At 33.8% G+C, this 27,675-nt stretch overlaps 1 protein-coding gene and 1 pseudogene across 1 annotated transcript in view; one reads left to right on the top strand and one right to left on the bottom strand.

Annotated features, from left to right (window-relative positions):
- The first annotated feature begins 320 nt into the window (after positions 1–320).
- LOC145296900 (uncharacterized) overlaps positions 321–27,675 on the top strand; it is a 36,108-nt gene continuing 8,753 nt past the window's right edge. Inside the window, exons 1-6 of the mRNA XM_080143063.1 lie at positions 321–448; positions 3,876–3,994; positions 7,366–7,420; positions 13,657–13,721; positions 18,490–18,598; positions 22,265–22,383. Of these exons, the coding sequence (XP_079999189.1) occupies positions 388–448; positions 3,876–3,994; positions 7,366–7,420; positions 13,657–13,721; positions 18,490–18,598; positions 22,265–22,383 (528 nt within the window). The 5' untranslated portion in view covers positions 321–387. The remainder of the gene's footprint in view (positions 449–3,875; positions 3,995–7,365; positions 7,421–13,656; positions 13,722–18,489; positions 18,599–22,264; positions 22,384–27,675) is intronic.
- LOC145297418 (5S ribosomal RNA) lies at positions 27,462–27,578 on the bottom strand (annotated as a pseudogene).

Raw genomic sequence — 27,675 nt, 5'->3', positions numbered from 1 at the left:
TTTTGTACCTAGCCAAAAGGTCAACAGTCTTATGTTCCTCTTTACTTGCCCCTCACCCCATGGACAGAGTTAGACACAAGGTCGGTTTTTAATGTGGTGAAAACCCAGCTCCTCAAAAAGTGTCACTCTGGATAGGAACAAAAATAAAAATTGTCTCTGTCTAAAAATATTTCTCTTCCACTGACCGAGGACAGAAAAACTGAACTGTAGTATCAAAACAGATACTACACTTTGTTCTTAGCCGCCAAAAGGCCCAGGAACAGTCTTATGTTAATTGTCAATTAAAAATGAAATGCTCCAGAAAATCTAATTATCTCCCTTTTATAACTAAGGGAGATAATCGAAAATATTTGTTTTTCTTTTTCCCTAAAAAAGAACGTCTTCAAAATGTCTATACCTTCAAGTCCGGCTCTTGTAAAACCATTTTTTTACGATAAAAACTTTAAAGGTAAGCTGAAACATTCTTTTAAAAAATATATTTGTAAATGTCATAAAGCAATTATCATTAGTCGATTTGTAAAATAAACTAAAGCATGACTAAACTCCGGTGGTTGACAAATAACAATAAACAAAGAATGAATCAAATTAAAAAAATAAATAAATAAGTAGAAAGAAAAAAAAGATTAAAAATTTTGTTTGGTGGAAAATTTGTTTATTCATTTATTTTTGTTTTCAGATCTAAAATGTCCAGAGTTAAACAAAGATTCGGTGTAAATCACCAAACGTTATCCATCAGCTTCATCAATAACGTGTTCGGAAGCACCATGTGTTCTAGGCACCTCCAAAATTCACCACAGAATTACCCCCCCCCCTATATGTAACACGATGTAACTTTATTATGAGTTAATATTATCAGTATAAATTTTGTACCAATTAAAAGAAGGGCAAAATAAACAAGTAAGTATTTAAAAAAAATTTTTTCATCGTACGGCAATAATGAAATTGCGGGTTTGTATTACTGTACACATAGATTCGAAAAAGTTGTTAAAAAACAAATATATAACAAATAAATGTTATCAAAGGCAAGATAAATTACTTTTCTACCAAACTGGATATAATTTTCGTGTTTTTTTTATTCAATTTAACATGTTTATTCAGCTCGAAAAGCATACAGTGTTTGTTTACCGATGTATGTATTGGAAAATTCAAAATGGCGGCCGACTCTTTCTTTAACACAGTAAGTTCGGAAAAAGGTGTAATAAATAATAAACTAGACAAAATACTGTTAAAAATTCACTCAATATATGTTACCGTGACATAACTTGACATATATTCGGTGTTTTTTAATAATATTTTGTCTAGTTTATTATTTATAACACCTTTTCTCGAACTTACCGTGTTAAAGAGAGAGTCGGCCGCCATTTTGAATTTTCCAATACATCGGTAAACACTGTATGCTTTTCGAGCTGAATAAACATGTTAAATTGAATAAAAACACGAAAATTATATCCAGTTAGGTAGAAAAGTAATTTATCTTGCCTTTGATAACATTTATTTGTTATATATATATATATATATATATATTTTTTAACAACTTTTTCGAATCTATGTGTACAGTAATACAAACCCTTTGTTATGATACCGAGCAAAAGGTTCGATTTTTAGGAAGAAAAGCTAAAATTAAAGATGGTGAGGGAGTATCGGCGCCTTACTTGGAGTTATCTCCCCGTGGCGTGTTCAGCAAAGTACACAATGACTAACTTCAAAGTGCTCTCATAAGAACGTGTTTTTCCGCTGTAAAAAAAACAAAAAAAAACTACACGATCAAATTAAATGAAATTTTTTTTCGGAGATCTTCAGTCCAAAACAGATACGTACAATATAACCTTTTTTCGATATTTTCATTTTTGAATGTCTTGACTAAACTGTACAAGTCCGAACGTGAAAACATACCCGTGTTTAATAAATCTAGCAAAAATCAACTAATGGTCAGATTTTCGTGAAATTTTCGATACTTATCCATTTTAGAATGAAATTACATATAAAATACAATTTCCGCAAAATATATGAATGGAAATACTTTTTTTTTTTTTTTTAGTGCGTGCCCCCCCCCCCTCCTATTTATTTTTTTTGAAATTTGAACAAAATATATTTAAATCTATCGAAATTTCTATTTATTATGAAACATAAGAGTTCAAATAAGTAAAAAAATATTTAATTTTTAAAAATTTAAATACACGTATTGAACAAAAACTTGAAGTTGCAATTAAAAAATGATATAAATTTTATATTATGTTTTTTTTTTAAAAATAGTTTTTTTTAAATTAATATATACTATAATCAGTTGAATTGCCATGAAAAAGACACTTCCTAAAAATTAATTAATTTTTAAAAGATTAAAACTTCATTATTTCAAAATGTTCCGTTGCAACATAGATTTTTAATTAATTGTGTTTAAATTTTTTTTTTAAATATTAAGTTTCAATATAAACATGGCTCGTGTCAGCTATTTTATCTCCAGATTGAAACCGATTTGAAAATATTATTGCACAAATGTTAAGCATTTTGTAGCCCCCCACCCCCTCATATTTTGTTTGTCTTTTTTTACTGAACAAAAGTATGGAAGTCGGTAATTAACACTGGGACATATTTAGAAAAACCGTATTTCATATTTATTATACAAATGTTTATAATATTGTCAATCATAAAACTGTGTAAATCTTAAAACCTAACAAAATTATAACAAAGATTAATTATTAATTGCAGTTTAAAGAAGATAAATAAAGGTTTTAAAAAATCATTAAGTCGCTTCTGCTTTTCCATAGTTCATATAGTTAACACAAGTCTGACGTCACGGGAACATGCGGCCCATTTTTCACAATTGTTTGGAAAACCCTAATGTGTTCCTTTATATAATTTAAAAAAAAAAAAAAAAAAAGAAAAAAGTTCTTGCTCGCACGCCCTTGTTCCGAATTCGTAGCTGTGAGCCGCCACCAGTGGCTGGTTTCTAACAATGGTAATAAACAACATTTTTAAGTTTAATTTAGACGATTTCGAACTTACATAAATGATTACACACTAAAAATTCCATTTAAATATACAACAAATAAAGGTGCCTGGGGATTTTGAAACAAATGCATTTCAGGTGAAAGCATTGTTATGTATTTTTATGTCATGTCGAAATTAGTATAAATTGAATCCCCACATAATCGCGTTGACACACCGGTTCTCGTCAGATCACCGAAGTTAAGCTACATTGAGTCTGGTTAGTACCAGATTGGTGACCATTTGGGAATTCTAGATATTGTATGTGCTCTCCCCCTTATCTCGGCATTGTTTCTAGTTGTCCTGAACATATATATACATATATATATATATATATATATATATATATATATATATATATATACTCTCCACTTGCTACTGGTATTCAACAGTGTCGATTCAGAAGAGGTGTGGTTGGAGATTTCGCAACTCTTGCCACAAAAATTGAAGGCACCCTTATGGTAGGTATCTATAGTCTGTCAAGACTGAAGGGGTGTTTTACCTTTTACCTTAAAATTAGTCCACTTTGCTGACGAGATTCACTGGTCGGATTTTGATGCTGATGTGGCTGTCAAGGTTTTCATCTCTTTGCTCTATTGTCATCTTTTTCTTGTCAATAACCACTTTTTCATATGTTATTAAAAAGAAAAAGAAACATCAACAAATAGAAAAGAATGTAAGGGGCTACTATTTGGAATCATGTCTAACAGGTGACTGTGGGGAGTTGAGCAGCGAGATGTCTGTTCATATTACAATTAAACTTCTGTAGGTTAATACAGTCAGGAAAGCAGTTTCGCTCTAATTTGTAACCATAATAATCCTATTGTTTGTATTACTATGTGAATATTTGTTCTTATGTGATTAACGTTTTTTTTTTTTTTTTTTTTCAGTTGATGTCCAATTGGGTGAACCGTTGTTGTGTCCGTCTCGATCAGAAGATAAAATAAAATTCGATCTGATTTCTCTTTGTGCCGAACTTGATTTATTGTGCCGAAATGAACTTGCTCATGTACGTACAGCACAAAATTATATCATCTTTTTTCTTGTTTGCTTTTTTTTTGTCGTTAACGATTGTCTTTTGTGGATCGTTTAATAAAACGGTGTCTTATGATGAATTTTTAGCATCAGGTTACAGCATTATTATTTCACTTAACGCTCAACAATGAAACTCAGGGTTTTCTTTGGGGTTAGTTCCGTTTGTTGGATATTGGGGGTCAGGGCACCCAACGCAGGCAAAAGTGAGAATTCAAGTAAGAAGAAAACTCCCGGGCAACACCAGACATGATTTTGTTTTTAGATGAGGATTGGTTATTCATATTATTTGGATTCTTCAGACTATTATCGATTTTTATATTGCATCCAATATATATAATAGTGGCTCCCACCCTACTCTGTCCTCCGGCATGACCCGGTTGTAAAATGCGCTTAAATATATTTTAATTTATGCACATTTCATATTTATTATTATAGAGCCAGTACTCCATTGATTATTATATTGTACCCAATATATATAGTACTGATTTCAAAAGTTGAAAAATATATATATATATATATATATATATATATATATAAAATTAAAATAAGTTTACCAAGGTAATCAAAATGGTAAACTTAAAATATATTATAAATATTAAAGAGTTAATATTTACAAGTAAAATAAACTCAGCCAGATGTAAAAGCTCAATAAAACCGAAAAGGAAATAGAGCTTATAATATGAACAAATGATTAATAAAACATGTTAAAAGACATCTTGAAAAAGAGTTAAAAACATATTTAATTTTAAAAAAGGAAACACTAGATAAGTGGATAGTCCTTAATCCGCGGAGTTTCGAAGAAATACTCTCCTTCTCATCAGAGGGCAGGAATTAGCAAAATGCAGGATCGGATTTTGCATATAAAAGTATTTAATGAAACTACAAGTAAGTCACAGACCTTACTTGGTTAAAAAAAGGGTGAGGTAAGGGGAACAGGAGGCAAAATAAAAATAAAAATAAAAAGATTTCACATGAATGGACAGTCCGGTGAAGGGTAAAAATCCAAAAATGGTAAAATCCAAAACGGTAGAATTTAAAATTTCAATCCGATAGGTAAATTCCAAATGGTCCAAAATAATCCAAAAGGCAGAGTTCCTTGGAAAAAGCGCAAATGGAATGAATTCCAAATATATATCTGACTTGGGTGCCATCAGCTAGAATCGAAATCAAAACATTTAGGGCTCCAGTGTTAGTTGTTACAATCTGAGTTAATCAACAGATGGATATGAAAACTTTACAAATTAACCAACTTAAACGTATAAATGTATGCATATTGAAGTACTTTAAGTCGACTTATGCCTGCCATATTCCAATTTTTCAATTTTAACCTCTTAGCAGCTATTTTTATTGACTAACATCTAATCGAGTTTGTTCCGCAAGTCTAAATCCCCTATATATCAAGTTTCAAATCTGTAGACCAAAAATTGACAGAGTAGTTTGGTAGAGAGCATTCTCCACACAGACAGACAAGGTTGGTTGTGAAACTAGTATAAAAATAAAACTCTAAAAAAACACTGATTTTTCTCTGTTCATGCTGGCATTGTTTTGGTTAGTCTGGACATACCACTGGATTCAAGGAATGCTGCTTTAAGAGAGGCATGGTTGTTGATTGTGAAACCCTTGCTTCACTGTAGATTTCCTAAACGAACAGCCTTACATGAATAATTCATTATCACCGAAGACTGAAAGAAGTGTTTTCTTTTTAAAAATGTCTTAACACTTTCCGTTTAACTACAGATTATATGCTTGAAAGTTTTACCCTTGCAGATGCAACGGACAAAAGTGCTGAGTAAAAATCAATTCTAGGTGATAACCTTCTAGAGGTTAAAAGTTCAATCCTCACTACGGGCGATACTTAGAATACAATTATGAATTACTTAACACCTCTACCCAATCATGACTGCGGCCCTGTCGGTGGGGGAATTAGAATATGCCGACTTCCCCCCCTGCAGAGGGTAAAAGTCCCTCAATGGGGGTCCTGGATATGACCTTAAACTATATCCAGTGGTGAGGGCCCCAGCTTGTGGGCTTTGGGGAGTGTGGAGCCACCCTCTAATTACCATTGCTCCCAGGTCCACTCTGACCCGGAGTGGTAGTACCTGTTAGGGTCCCAACTATGAGTTAAATAGAAACCGACGTGAAAACAACAAATATATTCTATTAAAAAAAAATTTTCTTCAAAATCTTTGGATTCGGCATTAAATAACCCGAAAAGGGTTGATATGCCGTAAAACAACCAACCAACCAACCAAATCATGACTGACAGAATGAGAGTAAGTTACGCCTGTGAATTAAATAAAGGTTCTGTTCAAAATTTAATGTGGATTATTCGGACTAATATTCTCGACTTAGGTATGTTTACATCGTTATGGAATAATACAAGTTATCAAGCTTTATCTAAAATATTCAGAAAATCATGTAACAATCAAAAAATGTATATTTAAATTTAACTTTCAAAATTTTATTTAAAAGAAAAAAAAAATACATAGGTAAACAGAAATAAAACTATAAAAACTCCCAGACAATGCCGAGTAGGTAGAGTTAGTGCATATAAAAAGACATACATTTTATCTATCTACTTATTTATAAAAGGCACTTTGTCACTGTGTGAGTTCGTTACTTATAGACTCCGAAACAGCTGGGCCAACTTTTGTGAAATTTCACACAAATGTAATATGTATCTGAGAGTGTTCTTAGATAGGCTTCGTATCGGAATGCTCCGATAAGTACTAAAAATCGATAATCCAAAACCCTGATTAAAGCAGGAACTGTCACTTGTGACAAAGTTAACACTCTTATACAGTCTAACATCACAAGTGCATTTGAGAAGTTGTATCACTGCACATGCAAAAGAGCCTGGCGGATATACTCAACACTAGGTTCTTTGATAAGACAGTGGTACGTTCGAAATGAATATTTCTGCTTAGAACACTAGTGAACCATGATACTTGACTTTTGCATTTTAAACTTTAATTGAAGCCATTATATACAAATAATTTTATAAAATCAACATTAGGTTCTCTACAGTGCAATGTAGACTACTATGTACTGTGGACTAAGTCACTGTGGAGAGGCATGTGAAGTTTTCACCCCTGTTAATCATGGGTGGTCTCTGATTAGAGCAGGCAATCGATTTGATTAAAAAATTTGCGATTTCACCGATTTTGATGACAATAAAAAATATTGGAAGTGTGAAACATTCGTTGATCCTCATTCACTCCTGGACAACGTGGGGTGTCCCTGCTAGTAACATTTTACTCTATATATCCTGTGTAAACAAATCGTAAATGTTGATGAAGCAAGAAATGTTTAATCTGTACATAACAAGATTGTTATCATTTTCAGCATCCAAACGCAAAGATCAAAAATGGTGATGTGAGCGGCTTTTTTAAAGAAAAATGTAAGTAAAAAAAAAAACATATTTCATTTGTTTCATAAGAATGTTGGCCAGTAAGCTTATTAGAGATTGTCCCCAATAAATTTCATAATTATCATTAAGAATTCTTTTGGCATTAAAGATATGCAATTCTCTGTCTATATAAAAGCCGAGTCCGTCCAAGGATGGAGTATTGTTGCCACTCTTTTCCTGATCTACATTAATGATCTTCCAAATCATATCCTTACATCATTTGTAGACATTTATGCTGACGACACTACCATTTATGGTACCACATCTAAGACAGTAAACGAGCAAGTACTCTCCAATTCTCTCTCCTCTGATCTTGAGCATGTAGTACAATGGGGAAAGGAGTGGCTGGTTACTTTTAATGCATCTAAAACCAAGCTTCTCTCTTTACATCATCAACATTTTAATCCACATTTGTCATCAATTGAAATGAATGGCTCTCGTCTTCAGGAGGCCTCAAGTTTTGACAAGCTTCTGGGCTTGACCATTACTCCTGATCTTAAATGGAACACGTATATCAAATCTGTTGCCAAGGCTGCTGGAAAAATGGTGGGATCTTTCTATCGATCCAGTAGATATCTCACTGCTGATGCTATTCTCTATCTATATAAGAGCCAGGTACGTCCAAGGATGGAATACTGTTGCCACATCTGGGCAGGAGCTGCTAGAAAGGACTTGTCCTGCCTTGATAGAGTTCAAAATAGACTTCGTAGCCTCGTAGGAGATGTCCTTTTCTCCTCCTTACAACCTCTATCTCACAGAAGAGATGTTGCGAGTTTGTCTCTGATGTATCGTTATTTTCATGGAAAGTGTTCAACTGAGCTTCAATCTATGGTCCCCCCTCGCCAAACTTTCACAAGAAACACTCGTCTAGCTGTAAACACTATCAATAATTTCCCCCACTCTTTATCTGTGCCTAAACCTAAACATAGATTCCATGAACAAAGCTTCTTTCTTAGAACTGCACGCCTGTGGAATTGTCTTCCGTTTTCCTGCTTTCCGGCTGACTACAATATGGTTGTGTTCAAGTCTAAGGTAAATAAGTTCTTGATGAGCCGTTCCATATAAGTTATTAAATTTACCAAATTTTCATTACTAATGATTACTATATTGACCAACTTCTACTGTACACTCTTTAACCCTTATCCTTGAGTGGCCTCTGGGCCTTGATAATGTGGTGATGCCTGTGTAAAAAAAAAAAAAAAAAAAAAAATCTGGGCAGCTTATCTTGCCTTGCCAAATAGACTTCATAGCTTAGTGGGGGATGCCCTTTTCTCTTCCCTGTAACCTCTTTCCTACAGAAGGGACATTGCAAGCCTGTCTTTGTTTTATCATTATTTCCATGGCAAGTGCTCATCTGAGCTTCAATATCTGGTCCCCCCCCCCGTCGCCAATCTTTCACGGAAAACACCCGTCTAGCTGAAACCACTGTCAATAATTTTCCCCACTCTTTGACTGTGCCTAAGTCAAAACGTAGATTCCATGAACAAAGCTTCTTTCTTAGAACTGCACGCCTGTGGAACTCTCTTCCATTTGCTTGTTTCCCAGCTGACGACAGCTTGGTTGTCTTCAAGTCCAACATAAACAAATTCTTGATGAACCGCTCCCTTAAGTAATCCAATCTACCAAATTTTCATTACTAACGTCTACTACAATATTATCCCATTCATTATTGTACACTCAATAACCCTTATCCTCGAGTTGCCTCCGGGACTTGATGAGTGGTGACTCCTATGTAAAAAAAAAAAAAAAAGAAACAGAAATGACACTTTACGAAGAATCTGGTTAGAGTTGTAGAGAACTAAGAAATCCTTGACGTAGTGAATCAGAAAGAATTTCTTTTTTCGTTTTTGCCGGTGAATTAAGGAATCGGTCATTATTTTTGTCTCCGATAAGCAAAATTTCTTTCCAAGAACGTCTTGTGCGTGGAACACAATACCACGAAGCTGCTTTCTGGCTGACTACAATATAGGAATTTTCACGTTCAATATTCTTGTTAAGCTTTCTGTTTTTGCATAATCCAATTACCCATCGAGTGGTGTTTCTAGTCTGCCTGACAAACTCATTAATTGAGCGGGCTTTGATAAGCGTTGACTCATTAGCATAAAAAAGGAAAAACACTCACGGATCCTATTCTGTATTAGAACCACCTTATATGTAAATAGTCAAATGTTGAGATTTTTCTTGTTGCTGAATAATCATCAAAATGAAATACTTAATTCTTACTATTTGAAAATATTATTTACGAGGTAAAATGAGATGTTTCCCACACAGCTGCATAAATAAAAGATGCAAAGGTTGTTCCAAAAGTAAAGCCTCCTATTTTTTAAACTCAAAAACTTAAAGAGCTATGGAGATGGGAGCAGTACCATTAAAACGAGCGACCTTTTGTGCTCCTGAATTTATTTTTCCACATAGTCATCACCATTCTCAATACACTTTTGCCAGGAATTTAATGATGCATCTCTGCTTCTGATGTACATCCATGACAGGGGTTGTTTTCTTAGTCTTACACCGTCAATATCTGCAAGAGACAGGAAACTTTCAGGTCATGAATGCATAAGTAAAGTCATCATAACAATGCTATTTGCAGTCCCCTCTGATCCATTAGGGCGGAATAAGAAAATAGGTGGCATTACTTTTGGAATGCCTCCCATACATAAAAAATGGTGATGTAAATTTACAATGATATGAAAAAAATAAAATATTGAAGAGTATGCCGCCATTGATGTCTTTCTTTCTTTTCTTTTTGTCTTTTTTTTTTCTTTTCTTTTCTTTTTGTCTTTTTTTCTTTTCTTTGTCTTTTTTTCTTTTCTTTTTGTCTTTTTTTATTTTCTTTTTGTCTTTTTTTATTTTCTTTTTGTCTTTTTTTATTTTCTTTTCTTTTTGTCTTTTTTTTCTTTTCTTTTCTTTTTGTCTTTTTTTTCTTTTCTTTTCTTTTTGTCTTTTTTCTTTTTGTCTTTTTTTTCTTTTCTTTTCTTTTTGTCTTTTTTTTCTTTTTTCTTTTTGTCTTTTTTTTTTCTTTTCTTTTCTTTTTGTCTTTTTTTCTTTTCTTTTCTTTTTGTCTTTTTTTATTTTCTTTTTTTGTCTTTTTTTATTTTCTTTTCTTTTTGTCTTTTCTTTTTTTCTTTTCTTTTTTTTCTTTTCTTTTCTTTTTGTCTTTTTTCTTTTTGTCTTTTTTTTCTTTTCTTTTCTTTTTGTCTTTTTTTTCTTTTCTTTTCTTTTTGTCTTTTTTTTCTTTTCTTTTCTTTTTGTCTTTTTTTTCTTTTCTTTTCTTTTTGTCTTTTTTTTTCTTTTCTTTTCTTTTTGTCTTTTTTTTTCTTTTCTTTTCTTTTCTTTTTGTCTTTTTTTCTTTTCTTTTCTTTTTGTCTTTTTTTATTTTCTTTTCTTTTTGTCTTTTTTTATTTTCTTTTCTTTTTGTCTTTTCTTTTTTTCTTTTCTTTTTTTTCTTTTCTTTTCTCTTTTTTTTTTTTTTTAATTAGTACCCGTTATTATATATCTATTAGAGAGGAGCAGAAGATAGCTGTTATTACCAGAAACTAGGAAAACAAACAACTTTTTTTTTTATCTGGTATCTCGATTTTTTTTACATGTTGGATTATATGAACTACTGTTCTCATCTTGAGTGTTATTTTCACAACGTTTCGCCCAATGTAACCTCCGACCATTTTCATGTGCATCTTGTCGAACTCTGTAATCTTTCTGTCGAATTTGGGAATCTGCACAGAATTTCAAACAGAACCTTTTATTTAATCCACAAGAGTAGCATGCTTGTTGGGGGTCCTGGTTTGTAGATGGATCCCATTTATTAGAAGGCTGTTGATTTTGGGACCGATTATTGTGAAAGTTGCGTGTTTGATTGCTTGAAGGTGACGCATGGTCATCGTTTGAAATTCAGACAGTGCAATAAAAACAATCACAATAAACAGCACGGGTTACAAGTACTATTAAGAAAACAATTAAATGAAGCACGCTAAAGCAGGATTATGTATTTACATATGTACAAGGAATATTTACACGGAAAGGTTACGAACATTACAGAGTGTTTGTATGTATATGAACTAACATGCATGTAGATAAAATGTTCGTTGCGTGTATGTGTGCATAGGTGTATACAGGAGTTCATTGAAGTATACGTCAGATTTTCATTGTGTGTGTAAGAGTTTAAGTTATACAAGTATTCGATCCTACCTTGGAAAAGGAAAACAACCTGCCGAGGCATGTCTAAGATTTGCGTCCCCCTCACATTTGAAGTTCGAATCGAAAAGAGAAAGATAGAGAGAAAAATGGAAGTAAAAAAGCTACCTGTTGGGCAAACAGAAATTACAAGGGAAGATAACCGGTGTGTTATTTAAAGGTGTATGCACGTGTGCGATTTGAGTAAACATGTTATATTTTAAAGGCATGTGCCCATATGCTGTCATTTTGTTCGTTATGCATTAAATGAGGGGTTCCACTTAAAATTCTGTGCAAACTCCTGAGTTCAACAAAATATACCTGAAGAAGTTTGGTGATTACTTTGGCTGTAACATTGTGCGAAAATAACGCTCAAGATAAGAACAGTAGTCCAAAGAATCCAAATAATAAGAATTATCGATCACCATCTAAAAAAAAAAAAAAAAAAAAGAATTGAAATCTCGAACCTGGCTGTCATCTATTTCTTCATTAACTGAAGCTGACTTTAGATGATCTGACATTATTCCTAATGCGTTCATGCCTCATGTTCTATTCTCAACATACGGGCAAGATGAACGTATGCATATCCAAGGCATTGGCCGATTTATTCAGCAAAATAAAAAATAAAAATTCTAGCATATTGTTTCATAGGTTACGGAGAACACCAGAAAATATCAGAGGCGAGCAAAACCAGTTGTTGTAAATCGGATTTCTGGCGATGACGTCAGCCTTGCATTCTGATCGGAGAATCGAGATCTTGAACAATGAGTGAAATATTTAACTCTGGATTGAAATTTCTGAAATTATTTCAAATCGAAGATCAAAATAAGAAAATAATTAAATTCCAATCGAGGAATGTGGGACGGTGTGAATGGAAAAACAAGTCAAAACAAAGACAATCAGAGAGTAGGAGTGACGCTGCGACACACTTCTGCCATCATACGATCGGTTACCACACATAACCACCCCTACTGACCCGAACTCTTTCGCCTGTCAGATTATCATTTTGTAAAATAAATAAACTTTGTTGATTTGACAAGTTGTTGTTGATTACAAAACCCATGGTCATCAGAGTGTATACATTTTGTAAATGTGCATCTATAAAATATATAGACGAAAAAATAACAATATCACAATACAAAATATTACAGTAATACATAACTTCAATTTTCCAGTTTACTTGGGCATAGAACTGTTGATTTTGGGGGATGTTGAGGGGGGGGTGTCGAGGGTCTTTCTTATGGTTTACAAAATTTTGTGAATACTCTTAGCCAGCTCCTTTTACCAAAATACCACATTCACACCGTAGAGTTAAACCTATTTTAAGGATCCCCAATCGTTTGTAATATGAAAATATGTTTATGTGCATTTTTTTTTTTATGTCCGAATCCTTAGAAAATGATCTCCATGATGGGACATAAATGGTGACATTTAATTTTACGAAGACAAAACTTCTTTCTCTAAAAACAAGAAACCTTTTCGATCACCGATGGCCATGGATAATAGCATCCTATTATTTAAACTTTTCGGCCTAACATTCACGGTTGACATGAAATTGTGGAAAATACAAAGAAGACATTGCCAAGGTTGCTGCAAAGAATGTGGCTTTCCTCTACTTACCTAGAAAATTTCTCACACCTGTCAGTGTGCTATATTCATCATTTGTCAATGCTTGGAGTATTGTTGTCACATCTGAGCTGGTGCATCTACCACTGGTCTCTCGCTCTTAGGGTCCAAGAAAGTGTCTCTAACCTAATAGGTTCCGCATTATCAACCAAACTCCAACATCCAATGTTGCATCACTTTGGTCATCTTAAAAGTACTTCAAAAGAATGTGCTCTGATGTACTTTGTGCACTCTCACCACTTAATGTAAATTGTGGAAAATATGTAAAAGACATTGCCAAGGTTGCTGCAAAGAATGTGGGTTCCCTCTACTAAACTAGAAAAATTCTCACACCTTGTATATAATGTGTGTAAATTATGAACTTTTTTATTTTATAAAAGACATTTCTATTTTCTGAAGATTTTTTTTTTTTGTTTTTCTCTTTTCAGCCAATGAGATAACAGATCTGATGGGATATTTTCTCCAATCTCTTCCGCTTTCTTCTCCTTGTCAGGTAAGAAGAATTACTATTGAAACCAGTTTCTTTTTCTGGTCAAATGTTTTTCAAGAAAATCTTTCATTGTCTCTCTCTTTCTCTCAATTGACTTTTTTTGTATGGCCACTTTTATTGATAGTACACGCACATGAAACTCTAGTCCCCATCAAAGTAATCTCCTCCAACTGCAATGCACTTGTACCGTTCCAACAACTTCTGGAAGGCTCCATGGAAGTCCTCTTGTGTGAACATGTCAATGACTCTCAGCACAGCCTTTTTCATCTCCTCAATTGTCTTATAACGGTAGTCTTTAAAGTTTTCCTTGAGCTTAGGGAATAACTAAAAGTCACAGGGAGCAAAATCTGGACAATAGGGAGGGTGAGGAACTGTTGTGATGTCATCTTGGTCAAATAGTCTGTGACGAGGATGGAGTTGTGGACTGGTGCATTTGTGCAAATCTTCCACATCTTCAGTTCTTCGCAAATAATTGTGTACAGTTCCCACACTGACATCAAACTGTGCACTTATTATCTAGAGATACACAACGGTTTTTATCCATGAAATTCTTTATTTGGCCAATCAACTCTGGTGTTCTGACTTCCTTACTCATCCCACACCTCTCATCATCCCTGACAGACTCCTTGCCTTCCTTGAATCTCTTATGCCACTCCAAAACTGATGCTCAATTCATGCAAGATGGTCCAAAAGCAGTAAGAGCATTCTATACATTTCTGTGGCATTTTTTCAAATTTAAAACAGAATTTTATTGCATATTCTTCTAAAGTATCCTCAAGTCCAGATTGCATTTTTGAAATTCACCAGCTGTGACAATCAGGCTTTAGTAAGGTGTATTCCAATTTTTGCTGTAGCTGTTCATTTGAACCTGAAATCATAAAAATTGGTCAGTCATCAATATAGCAATAACATAACTGAATTTTGAAGAGTCTGAAAATTTTAAATGCTTGTACAAAAAGAGTCTGGAAAACTCATAGCATCGTCTTTCTGTCGAATCTTTCTCGAATTATTTATAGATTTTGTTTTATTTGGGTTTTTTGGACTACTTTTCTCATCTTGGATGGTGTTCTCACAATGGTTTTGCTGATGTAACTTTTGACCTTCTTTGGGTGCATTTTGTCCAACTTGGGGAATCTATATGGAATTTTAAACTGAACTAAATTAATCCACAGGGGTAGAATGTTCTCATTCCATCAGCCATGATGGGGTGTATAGAAATCTTAAGTAATTTTAACTTTATTCTTCATCATCATCGTCATGCGGCCTCAGCCAAGATAGAACCCATTTCACCCTTCCAGTATTTCTTATCTGTCATAGCACCCAAAAGATCTTCCTTGGAGATAAATGTATTTATTCTTAAAACTCAAAGACTGACACTAAGAACTAATTTTACTTAACCCGGGCTCTATGGACAAATTTATCTTTTGTTGACCTTTTACAACTAAATATTTTCATTTACTAACCAAATCCACTTGATTTTTGGAATACGACATCTTCATTCCGTGACAAGTACGTACATCATTAAGATTTTTCTGTGTGTTTTTTTTTTTATTTTAATAAGTGTAATTCTAAATATATGCCGAATTTTATGTTGACATTTGAAGTTATAAACATTCAAATTTCTTCAGATAATTTTTAAACAGCCTTCATTAAAAAAAAAAAGGAAGTGTTTTATTATTTCTTGTTGCCATTTGAAAAATATCACTTGTAAATGCGACTGTTTCACTCACAATGTAAAGCCCTGTTAACACCTTTATCCGTTGTGCCATATGTCCATTTGCCAAGACATTGTAAGAAGAACATCGAAGATGCAAATCGTAGGTGTTAAATTAAAATCAGTTTTAAGTAACAATCTTCTGGGGGTGTTGAAGGTTCAAACCTCACTACGGGCGATAATAATTAAAGTGTAAAATAAAAATTATTTAAAACTTTTATCTAGCTAATCGTGGCTGACAGAATAAGAACAATCTACCATAATGGATTAAATAAAGGGTTTGGAATTTTATATGCATTCCTAAGTTTGACATGAAGCATCTGCAGAAAACCAGCTTCAAATGCTTCATCGGTATATCGGCTGAAATGTGAGAATCTCATCCAAGATGAGAATTGTTATCATTGGTTTAATGTCCATTTTACATGCTGGCATGTGTTGGACAGCTTTAACAAAATTGACTTCCAAACTAATCTCTGGTTAGATCTTTATCCCTCTTTCTCTCAAGTCTATTTTCATCACTTTACTCATGCTTTTGTTTGTCCTTCTATTTTGAACTGACCTTGCTACCTCAACTGTTCTACATGTACTAACTCAAAAACTCTTATCCATTCTTTCAATGTTATCATACCAACAGTCTCTTGCTTTGCATGCATCTCATTATACTGTCTAGATTTAATTTTCCTCTGAGGCCATCAGAACTAAGCTTGCCTTTTAAGACTTGCATTAAACATCCATCGTATCATTCTCGTATCATTTCTCTCCATGCAACACATTTCCTCAACTCGCCCTGCCATATATCATCACACTACAAACATGACAAACTCTTCACTTGGTCGACAATGGTAACGCTCTGCTGGTTAGTAATGGCAAGAATTCTCTAAACTCTCTCGATCAACTCCTAATTCTTGCAAGCACACTAGCACCTGCTCCTCCCTGTGCTCCAATTGTATCACAAAAGTAGCAAAACTTTTCGACAACCTCAATGACTTCACCATGTAGATGTACTTTCTCCACATCTGAGTTCTCATCCATCTCCATTGTCTTACACGTGTTGCATACTGATCTATAAAATATCGGAGGGGAATGTAAATCGTGTATATATACAATATTCTCCAGCGTCTTTACATGTATGCATAATAAAAACGTTTGAGTGTATATAACGTCTTGTTTGTGTCCCTGTGTGTTTTACATATAAAACCAACAGCATATTTTTTTGTCATTGCATCACCTCTTCCTCTTCTTCTTCTTAACAATGCCATATAATCTTTTATTCTTTAGTTGTTCAATTATTCTGTCAGGACTGCAGTTTTACCATTGTCTAACTCTTTATTTTATTGAGTGGATTACTTCATTCCATGTCCAACGCGGTCAAAGGCTGATACTTGACTGTTCTTCTCAACTAACTAAACTCCACGTCGATATCTAAAACTTTCTAATTTATTGCGTCATCATCTGATGGTCTTTCACATAATTATAATAATTATTATTCCCAACAGTCCAACATGCCTCTTGATTCCAAATTCCTCTTTCAAGTGAAGACATAATTGTCAGAATAAAATTCTATTCTATCAAGTTACCATTCCTTGCTAGCATTCGCCAATACATATTTTCTAAACATTCTATTTTCCAAATATGAGCAATGATCACCATAACAATAATAATCGTTCAGGTTACTTGGCATCCTCCGGCAGTGCTCTATATAACAATACTTCTTGCACACAAACTCTTTATCCTCTAACCCTAACTCTAACCCTACTAGTAATTCCACTACGCCTCTTGTTTAACCAATGATTACATAAAAGATTGAATTTCCCTCTTTTGTGGAAGCTTTCCAACATTACATCCACTGATCATCACTTTAGTCGTAGTAAACTCCTCGGCCTAACGTTCACAGGGAACATGAGTTGGAACAGTTACATTGAGAGCATTGCCAGGACCGCTGCGAAGAAGATAGTCTCTCTCTACCATGCTAGAACACTACTAATGCCTGAAAATATCCTGTACCTCTATAAGGCCACCATTCGCCCATGTATGGAGTATTGTTGTCACATTTGGATTTGTGCATCTGCTACTAGTCTCTTGCTCCTAGACAGGGTTCAAAAGAGAATCGCCAACCTGATAGGTCCTGAACTGTCATCTAACCTTCAGCCTCTGTTCCATCAACGAAATGTTGCATCCTTCTGCCTGTTCTACAAGTATTTTAATAGTGGATGCTCCAACGAACTGCAAGCACTTGTACCCCCTTGACGTAAATACTCCCCGACAAACCCGACAAGCAGCTAAATCCCACCCCTACACAGTAGAGATCCCTAGATGTAAGAGTTTTCTACTCCAGTAGTTTCTTCCCCAGAACTGCTAGACTTTGGAACTCCCTTTCGGGTCCCTATTCCCCCAATTGTACTGACATGCAGAAGTTCAAGTGTAATGTGAACAGACATCTTACTGCCCAACTCCCTACATAGTACCCCTGTAGCTTATGTCCCTGATAGTAGCCCCTACACCAAAGTGGCAATGTACCTTGTTTGGGGTGAAAATGTAATAAAAAAAAGTAACCGTTTACTTTGCAAAGCATTCCTCAAAGCCTTTAACTTAACAAGTAATAGGTCTTCCATTATTTTATTAAATCAAAAGCATATACCATTTTTTCCAGACAATAATTATCAGAATAATCCAAATAATCCAAATAATCAGTTCTCATATAAAAAAAATTCCCGAAACATAATTTGTAAATATTTAAAACAAACCTTTCATTTTATCTCTCTCTCTCTCTCTCTGTAAACCCTCTTTCTCAACTATATATATATATATATCAGCACACATACATATTTGTCCGCTGTTGACTGCTGGCATACTAAAACAGTGCTATTAATGATTAAGAATGGTTACAATTATGCTTGTTGATATAATAATAATATGAATCTATTAATGATTAAGAATGGTAACAATTATGCTTGTTGATATAATAATAATATGAATCTATTAATGATTAAGAATGGTAGTGATTATGCTTGTTGATATAATAATAATATGAATCCATGTTTTTAAAATCCATTCCAGAAACTTCTTTCTAAGGACAGCTACTTGATGTCGTTATACCCACGTGCGGCTGCTGTAATTTTGGATCAGGATCAGTTTAGCCTGACAAATTCTGAATGTGACATGGATGGTATGTATTGAGGTCATTTTGACATGGTGATAGGGGAAGGGGTTGTTGGAAAAATGACTATTTTTTTTTTCTGATGTTTTTATTACATTTGTTCTCATCGTGGTATCTGCAGACACATTACTAAGTTTCTTCAGAGACCCTTTAGCAAGGTGCTTTATCTGTATCCACATCACCACTTTGAAATCCATTTTTTTCCCAGCATTTTCTACTCTTTTTTTGCATATCATTGAATGTCAATAAAAGACTGTTGGGTGTTCATAGCTGAAACTTAGTGGACAACTTAGACAAGTTTATTAGTACCAAATATGATTGGATTGTGAATTTTTAAAAAGTTTCAATGAGTCACCTGCAATTTAATTTTCTAATAATTTTTTAAGCGTAAAAAACTCTTTAAAGCATAATTAAAAATTTAGCTCCATCTTTTATCCCTATTGTTAATAGCAAGAGACTAGTAGCAGATGCACAAATCCATTAACTTAAGATGAATGAAAATTATCTACTGATGTAATAAATATGAGTACCTTACAATATCCCGATTAACTGGTTAACCCATAAATACCAACTGGTAGAGCTTTCGAAAGTATGCAAGCCTTATGCTAGGAACACATACTTCAACTATGACACTCGTTCCTTTCAGCAACTAAAACCAGGTTTATTACTTAAAGATCGCTCAGTTACTGTTACATAGCTGGAATCAGGACACCCGAAACAAACAAAAATGAGAACAAAAGATTGGCCTGGTTGTTGAACTCTGATGCAAAAACCATCCTGGTCACAGCACCAAATTAGTATGTTACATCCAAGAAAATGGCAACTTTTTTGTTTATAAAAACAGCCACTTTATTTGGCAGATGGCATGGAGTGCATGTGAGAGAAATGGTGATGACATTTTGGTGATGACAGATTCCTTTCATGGGATTGTATCACTTATTTTGTTTAAGACTTATTAGTTTAGATATTCAAATTTTGTTTTTCTTCTTAAAGCATTTTTATTTGATTTCATTGCAAATAATTTGAACAAAATGCCAAACCCTTCTAACAGGGCTGGATAGCTGTTTGCCTGAAAAGGGTTTAGACACTCCTCACTATAAAATGGGCTAAATCAATCTAAAATGGTGACAGATCACTAAAATTGTTCTGTCCCAGAAAATTAATTTTACCCATCCTGAGACGGATATTCTAAAAAAAAAGCTTTATTGAAACATACATTAACTCAGGTTTAGTATAATATTAGATTAAAATATTTATCATTAAATAACTATATATTGATATGATTTTTGGTGTATGATGTTTTGTTATAGTGCTTCTATATTGAACAAATGAATTTGAAGTGAAACAAATGGTATCAATTTAATTGTCATGATGCAAATAGTAACATATCCAAAAATTATGAAAAATAATTGGGTAGAAAAATAATTATTAATGAAAAAAGGAATTTGTCGAATGAAGCAAAATCACTATATTACGCTTACACAAAAAGAAATCAATTGGCAAGGGGAGATAATTAAATTGTTGCTTGCATCATGCGACCAACATAATTCAAAATGCCAAATAAATTTTATTCCCCTCCTCTAAATTAATTATTTTCTACCGTATTGTTTTCCCTAATTTTTGAATATGTGACTATTTGCGACATAACAATTACGTAGATATCGTTTGTTTTGCTCGAAATTCGATATTTTGATTTTCCAATTTTGTTTGTTCAATATAGAAGCACCGATTTTTCTGTCATAGGTACATACATCATGCAGACTTTTCTTTATTTTATTTATTTTTTTTTTTTCGTGAGAGGTATTCTGGATAAGCACCCTAAATACAAAACGCTATATTCATTCTTCTCCTCAAAATGTTTTTTCAGTAAAAAATGCATGTTTATGTGTGCGCAAAACAGCATATTTTTAATTGATGTTCACATCTTAGTTCTCATCCATTTTTATTGTCTTACACTTCTTTCACATAAATTCATTATATCATCTCTCAAACTACTTAAGAGTTGTCTCCCTTACAATTTAAATTTTAATTCTTTTTCTGTATAAATTTAAACACTGCGCAAACAAATAAAATGTAAAAACTAAAATAACTTCACCGGATCCTGGACAACACCGGGTACATGCAACTAGTGCATGATAAAAATAAGTGATTTTGTGTATTTACTTATTATTTATTTATACAGTAGAATGCTAGGATACGGCATAATGCACATATTTATAATTAAATAACATTATAAATAACACTGTAGGTCAGAGAAAATACCGTAATCAGGGTCCGAAAAAACATATTCCACATCGTAACCTGAAAAATGTATCCTAGGGCCATCATATCCTGGGGTTCTGCTGTAGTTTAAAATAGAGAATTATCTCCATGACTTGATTGATAATAAAGTTGAAAAGCAGCATTGAATATTGATGAAAATTATGATATATTGTTTTACTATTCTAAAATAGTGCAATTATATGTATGTTGCAACAGCGGCATCTCATGTATGCAAATGACCAAGCCATGGTGTGAGGTGATGTCACAGCGGAGGAAGGAAAGAAAAGCTGAGAGGAAAGAAAAGGATGTGGTGGAGAGAGAGACTTTTAAGCACATGTCAAAACAGGAGAGTTGTAAATCACTGGATTTGCTCCAGGTGTATAAGATCCTGAAGATGAGGATTTGTCGTTTCGATGGCACACTCAAGAATAGTATATAATAGAGTTGTATGTAGAGGATGGTTGAGAACTCGTCATCTCAACACCATGAAGGAATTGTCTGCAATTGTACCCGGGTCCTTTGCATCTGCGATGATATAGAATGTTTGAGACGTGATCAGTACAGTGAAGATAAAGATACTTGTTATACTCTTTTTAATAATCAGGGCTTTACATTGTGACTGAAACAGTCGCATTTGTGAGTGATTTTTCAAAGTGGCAACTAGAAATAATGAAACACTTATCTTTTGGTGATTGTATTTCTTTCACTGACAATCTTCCAAATCTACTGAGTGCAAAATGTTTTGAACCTTTTTTTAATAAAACAAGCAAAATTAAATTATTTAAACAAACGGTTTAATAGAGCAATATACTCTTTTTTTAACGCATATTTAAAAAAAACATTGAAGGTTTATACGTTTAAGTCTCAACATAAAAATTCGGTGTATATTTGGAATTACGCTTATTAAAAAAATAATCAGAAAAATCTTTGATATACGTACTCATCACAGAATGAAGATGTCATATTCTAAAAATCACCTGAATGTGGCTAGTAACTTTTCTATTTTACTAGTAAATGATCATGAACAAAGCTTCTTTCTTAAAAGTGCACACCTGTGGAACTCTGTTCTGTTTGCCTGTTTCCCACCTGACTACAACCTGGATGTCTTCAAGCCCAACATAAACAAATTCCTGATGAACCGCCCCCTTAAGTAAGACACTTTATCAAATCTCCAATACTAACATACTGTACACACAATGACCCTTATCCCTGAGTGGCTTCCGGGCCTTGATATGTGGTGACTACCTTGTAAAAAAACGAAACAAAAAACGAAAATGTTTGATTGTCAAAGGTCAATTAAAGATAAATTTGTCTGTAGAGTCCTGATAATTGAAAACTTTTTTAAAATTGATAAAAAAAAATGATGTAAATTTTTTTTCTTTCATTCGTAAATTTTTTTTTTCCCTTTTCCAGGTTATTTTGCTCATTTAGCCGCGTTGAATCAAGTACATGCTTTAGCTTCCCAAATTCAAGATGACATCAGACGTGACCAAAACGTCTCTCAGCTCGCACACAAGATCTCGCTCCTTTTCGTGAGTGTTTCCTCTTTTTTTCTTTTTTTTTTTTTAATTATGATTGGAAAAAAAGTTTCTTTACTTTTCTATATCAAAACAAAATGTTTGCAAAAATTTCTGATAAATTGGTTTAGACATATATTATACCATCTTCTTAGGCTAGCAAGAATATGCTCTTTCTGGTCGCATATTTTTGCTAGTATATATATATATATATATATATATATATATATATACATATATATATATATGAGCAAACAGTTGATAAAATATGTTAAAAAACGTTTTGAAATGAGTTAAAAACATATTTAATCTGAAAAGGAAACACTAGATAAATGGATAGTCCTTAATCCGCGGAGATGTACCCGGCGTTAAGCGGTATTAAATGTAACATTAAATTCCGTAAAAAAGAAAACGAAAGAAACTGAGGCATGTGCATGCAAGTATTGGTAATGGTGTAGATTGGCCTTCCTTTGTTTACAAAGCCATTTGACGGAAGTGACGTCAGACATATTTTTATCTACGGATGGCCAAAACCGTATAGAATGAACATTTTTTTTTTTAAATTTTTTTTTTATATTCAAACAGTCTTTATTTGAACTTAATGGGCTGTTTTTTTGTTTTGTATTTATTAACTGTTTTATTCTTTTCATCAAACAAAAATAGAACTTTTATAATGAAATATATATTATGAACTGTTTTTCAAACATTGAAATTTTAAAATTAAAGTTAGTTTTATTTTTTTTTTTTTTAAAAAAGACGAGGTGTTTTTTTTTTTTTTTTTCAATTATAAACTTTATTTGAACTTTTCAACAAACTTTTACAGACATAAAAATTAGACTTTATAGATATTTTATAATAATTTTTTAAAAATATATTTAACGAAAATTTTTTTTGTTTTTTATCATTTCATTGTTGACTAAAATTTCAAAGTGATAAATAGTGAAAAAAAAATATCGAAAAGAAAAAACACTTAGTCTTTTTTTTTTTTTTTAAAAATAAAACTTTAATTTTAAAATTTCGATGTTTGGAAAACAGTCCATAATAAAAGTTCTATTTTTGTTTGATAAAAAGAATAAAACAGTTAATAAATACAAAAAAAAACGAAAAAAAAACAGTCCATTAAGTTCAAATAAAGACTGTTTGAATAAAACTTTAAAAAAAAAAAAAAGGGGGGCGTTCTATATGGTTTTGGCCATCCGTAGATAAAAATGTCTGACGTCACTTCCGTCAAATGGCTTTGTAAACAAAGGAAGACCAATCTACACCATTACCGAAGTATTATATTTTTTTTAAACATTTCACTTCTTGTAAGTAAAAAACCCCCCACAAAACTCTAGCTGAGATTGAAACCAAAACAAGACAGTGAGTCAAATATGAAAACCACTAGGCCAGCTTGACGCGATCTTTAAAAAGTGTTTTCAAACTTACTTATTCTTAACATAATGTGAACCATTTGTGTATGTGCAGTCGTGAAACAACAGATAAAAATCTGATGACCGCCACTACCAATTTTTCAATTTTGACCTATTAGCACCCATTTTTTTCTGAATGAAAAGCGATTAAAAAGTTTTCGACATGTCTGAGTATCCTATATACTAAATTTCAAGTCAGTAGATCAAAAATTCGTTGAGTATATAGGTTGAGAATTGTCTTCACATGCATACACATTCTCACTTATATATATATATACTAGCAGGCCGACCAGCATTGCCCAGTCATATAATATGCATAAATATTATATTTTAATTACCACAGAAATTGAAACATGTACATGCGAGTATTATGATTTTTCGAAACAGTTCACTTCTTGTAAGTAAAGAATAAGTAAAATTACTCTAGCTGAGATCGAAACCAGACAATGAGTAAAGTACGATAATCATTAGACCAGTGTGAAACGATCTTTAAAAGATGTTTTCAAACCTACTTATTCTTAGCATAAGTAATCTGTAATGTGAACGATTCACACATGTGCATTCCTGAAGCAGTTAGCAGACGGATAAAAAGCCGATTACTCCCACATATATTAATTTTTCAATTTTGACCTCTTAACACTTTTTCCGGATGAAAACAGATTAAAAAGTTTTCCACATTGCCTGAATATTGTATATACCCAATTTCAAGTCTGTATATAAAAAATTTGTTGAGTATATAGGTTGAGAAGTGCCCTCACACACACACTCTCACTTTTATAGATATATTGATAGATCGTGATTTCACTCACCTTAGAAGCAGTGAAATAGTGTAGGGTTATAAGCGCCAACTGTAATTTGGATGGTCAAATTTCGACCCCATCTTGTGGCAGTTATTTGTCTAGTTGCACTGAAGTGCTGTGACAGCAAAACAATCTGTCTGTAGATGACTATATATAAAGAGAGAGAGATAAAATAGTTATTCACACACACACATACACACATAGGGAGAAAGAGAGGGGGAGAGATAAAGAGAGATAGAGAGATAAAATAGTTACACACACACACACACACATATGGAATGTTATATCCATCTATATATATAAAAGCGAAAATGTATGTATGTATGTATGTACGCTTTTCCTCGATGTCCACAAAAGGTTTCTTTCAGAGAAGCGCTCACTCAGTTCACAACTTCTTAAAACTTTTTGTATCATCTATAAATTGTAATATCTCACAGTTAACCACGGAGCTCGCCTGTCTATTTAATTTTATTGACTTTCAAACGTTAATTATTCGACATTTCCCGCATCGGCACGCGTTACATTCGGTTTTCGGTATAAAAAAAAAGTGAAACTCGACTCTAATCACTGGCCGAAAGCCAGTGGTCTCTAGAGAGCTAAGTAACGTTTGGTCAATGTCGACCTCGTCATATCAGACGGTAGCTTTCATTTCGAGACGAGACGCTGGGTACCTCTCACTAGTAAAATATAAAACAATTTCTTGAATCTTAAGTAGGAGAGGCGAAAATAAAAGCAAGCAAAAATTTAGCCCTTATTTACGTCTTTCCTAGTAAGGGACAACATAATGTATGTCAAGGAGTTAATACTCTCTCAAGCACTTAGAAACTTACATAAGATTTATTAAATAACATATATATTTTTTTTAATATAACGTTTTATAAACAACAAAGGTTCATGCTATAGCTCAATGATGCAATGCTAGAGCTTTTAATTTTAATGTTATTGAAACGTTAGTTTATCAAGAGAGCAAATTTTCATAAGTTCATAAAAACAATTTTTAGTGACATACAAGAGTTCTCCCAATCTTCTCGTCCATTGCCATCTCAGATAACTTTGCACTCCCACCGCAGATATGCACATCTTGAAGCAGATGTGACATACAAATTGAGCAATTTCCATCGAGTTGACTTCCTCTGAAGGTTGAAGGGTATTCCTATGAACAATCACATGTCTCCTCAAACCAGCAGTAGACTTGCAAACTTTGCTGCATGTTAAACAGATCGTTTGGTTCTGACTAATAGGTGCAAAGTTGACCTGAACAGGAGTTTTGTGTGACTTAAGGTGGTTGACGTAGCCAGCTTTTGACAAAAGCATTCGTTCACAAGTGTCGCATTTCCAGCTCTTTGTGTCATGGTTAAGACCATCAATTAAACCTTTGCGAAGCTCTCGCTTCAGATTGCTGTGGGCCTGCTTTCTTTTCTCTAGAGCATCACAACTTTCACGTACAAGCTTTCGCCACTTTGGCTTTTGCAGAGTAAGTTCTTCCCATGTGTCGATGTCGATTTGTAAGACTTTCAAATTATTCTTTGTAGAGTCCCTGAACCTCTTCCTAGGCTTGTGTTTAGGGTGCTTGCCATTTTCCAGCTACCCGTAAAAATTTTGTTTTGGCAGCCAACAATCTTTCAAACCAAGTGGCCCACCCAATGCATGTGAGATCTGATTACAAGGGTCTCAATACGGGTACTTGTGCTTGCCACTTGTTGTTTAAGATACGTCTCCAGCATTTTTGGTGAAATCGTTCAAGCCATTTAATGTGCCTTTGATGCAATGTCCATGTCTCTGATGAATACAACAGTGTGGTTAGCACACAGGTCTTAGTTCTGTCTGTGATGCCACGATTAGACTACACTCTCTCCTCCAACCTTCCAAAAGCTACAGATGCCTTCTAAATTCGCCCGTGGATTTCAGTGTCGAGACAGCCATCCCTCAACAGAGAACTACCACGGTACACAAATGAATCAACTACTCCTAGTCTAGCACCACAGACCATGATGTTTGGCTCCACATATGACTGGCCCGGTGCAGGAGTGAACATCACTTTTGTTTTAGACAGACTGATCCTCAGGCCAAAGGCAGTGCAGGAGTCAGAAAAGCTATCCATTATATGCTTCATATCAGTCTCAGTGTGCGACAAAAAACAGCATCGTTTGCATACAGTAACATGATGCAGCTTGGTTCTGGCATTAAATCTTCTGAGATCAAAAATGCGACCTATGGTTCGAAACTTTAACATGACACCTCTATCGCAATCCCGAAACGCATAAGCAAGTAGAGCAGCAAAATATATAGAGAAGAGAATAGAGGCAGGAATATCACCTTGTTTGACACCATTGTCAACTGGGATTTCATCAGACAATTTTCCGTTAAACGAGATTTGAGCTTTCATGTCCCTGTGCAGTTCCTTGAATATTTTAACAAAGGTTGGAGGACACCCTACTTTCTCTAAGATTAACCAGAGAGCATCCCTGTTAACTGTGTCAAATGCTTTGGTTAGATCCACAAACACTTGATACAGTGGTATCTGTTGTTCAATGCATTTCTCCTGGACTTGCCGGGCTGAAAAAAGTTATATCCATAGTTCCTCTGCCAGACCTAAAGCCACTTTGTGACTCTGGAATAGCATTAGGACAAACATCCTCCAGTAACCTCTTTAATAGAAGTTGTGTGAGAACTTTCCCAGCACCTAATACATATTATATATAAAGGCTTCCTTCAGTCTTGACAGACTATGGATACCCACTGTAAGGGTGCCTGCGCGTGAAATTTGTGTGGCAAGAGTTGCGCAATCTCCAACCACGGCTCTCCTGAATCAACATTGTTGCATACCAGTGGCAAGTTGAGGTACAAGACGACTAGAAACAATGCCGAGATAAGCGGAGAGCACATACAGCGCTTAGAATTCCCAAATGGTCACCCATCTGGTATTAGCCAGGCTCAACGTTGCTTAACTTCGGTGATCTGACGAGAACCGGTGTGTCAACGTGATTATGCCGTATATATATATATATATAATATGTTATGAGAAAGAGAGAAACATGGTTGGATGATATTTGTTTTCAATTTTTAACTGCTGATTTGGTAGTGATGGTGGCTAA

The sequence above is a fragment of the Euprymna scolopes genome, chromosome 17, assembly GCF_053919585.1.
Source record: "Euprymna scolopes isolate OS-2025 chromosome 17, ASM5391958v1, whole genome shotgun sequence".
Lineage (NCBI taxonomy): Eukaryota > Metazoa > Mollusca > Cephalopoda > Sepiida > Sepiolidae > Euprymna > Euprymna scolopes.
Note: the sequence above shows the minus strand (reverse complement) of the source record. Positions and strands in the feature narration are given on the sequence as shown.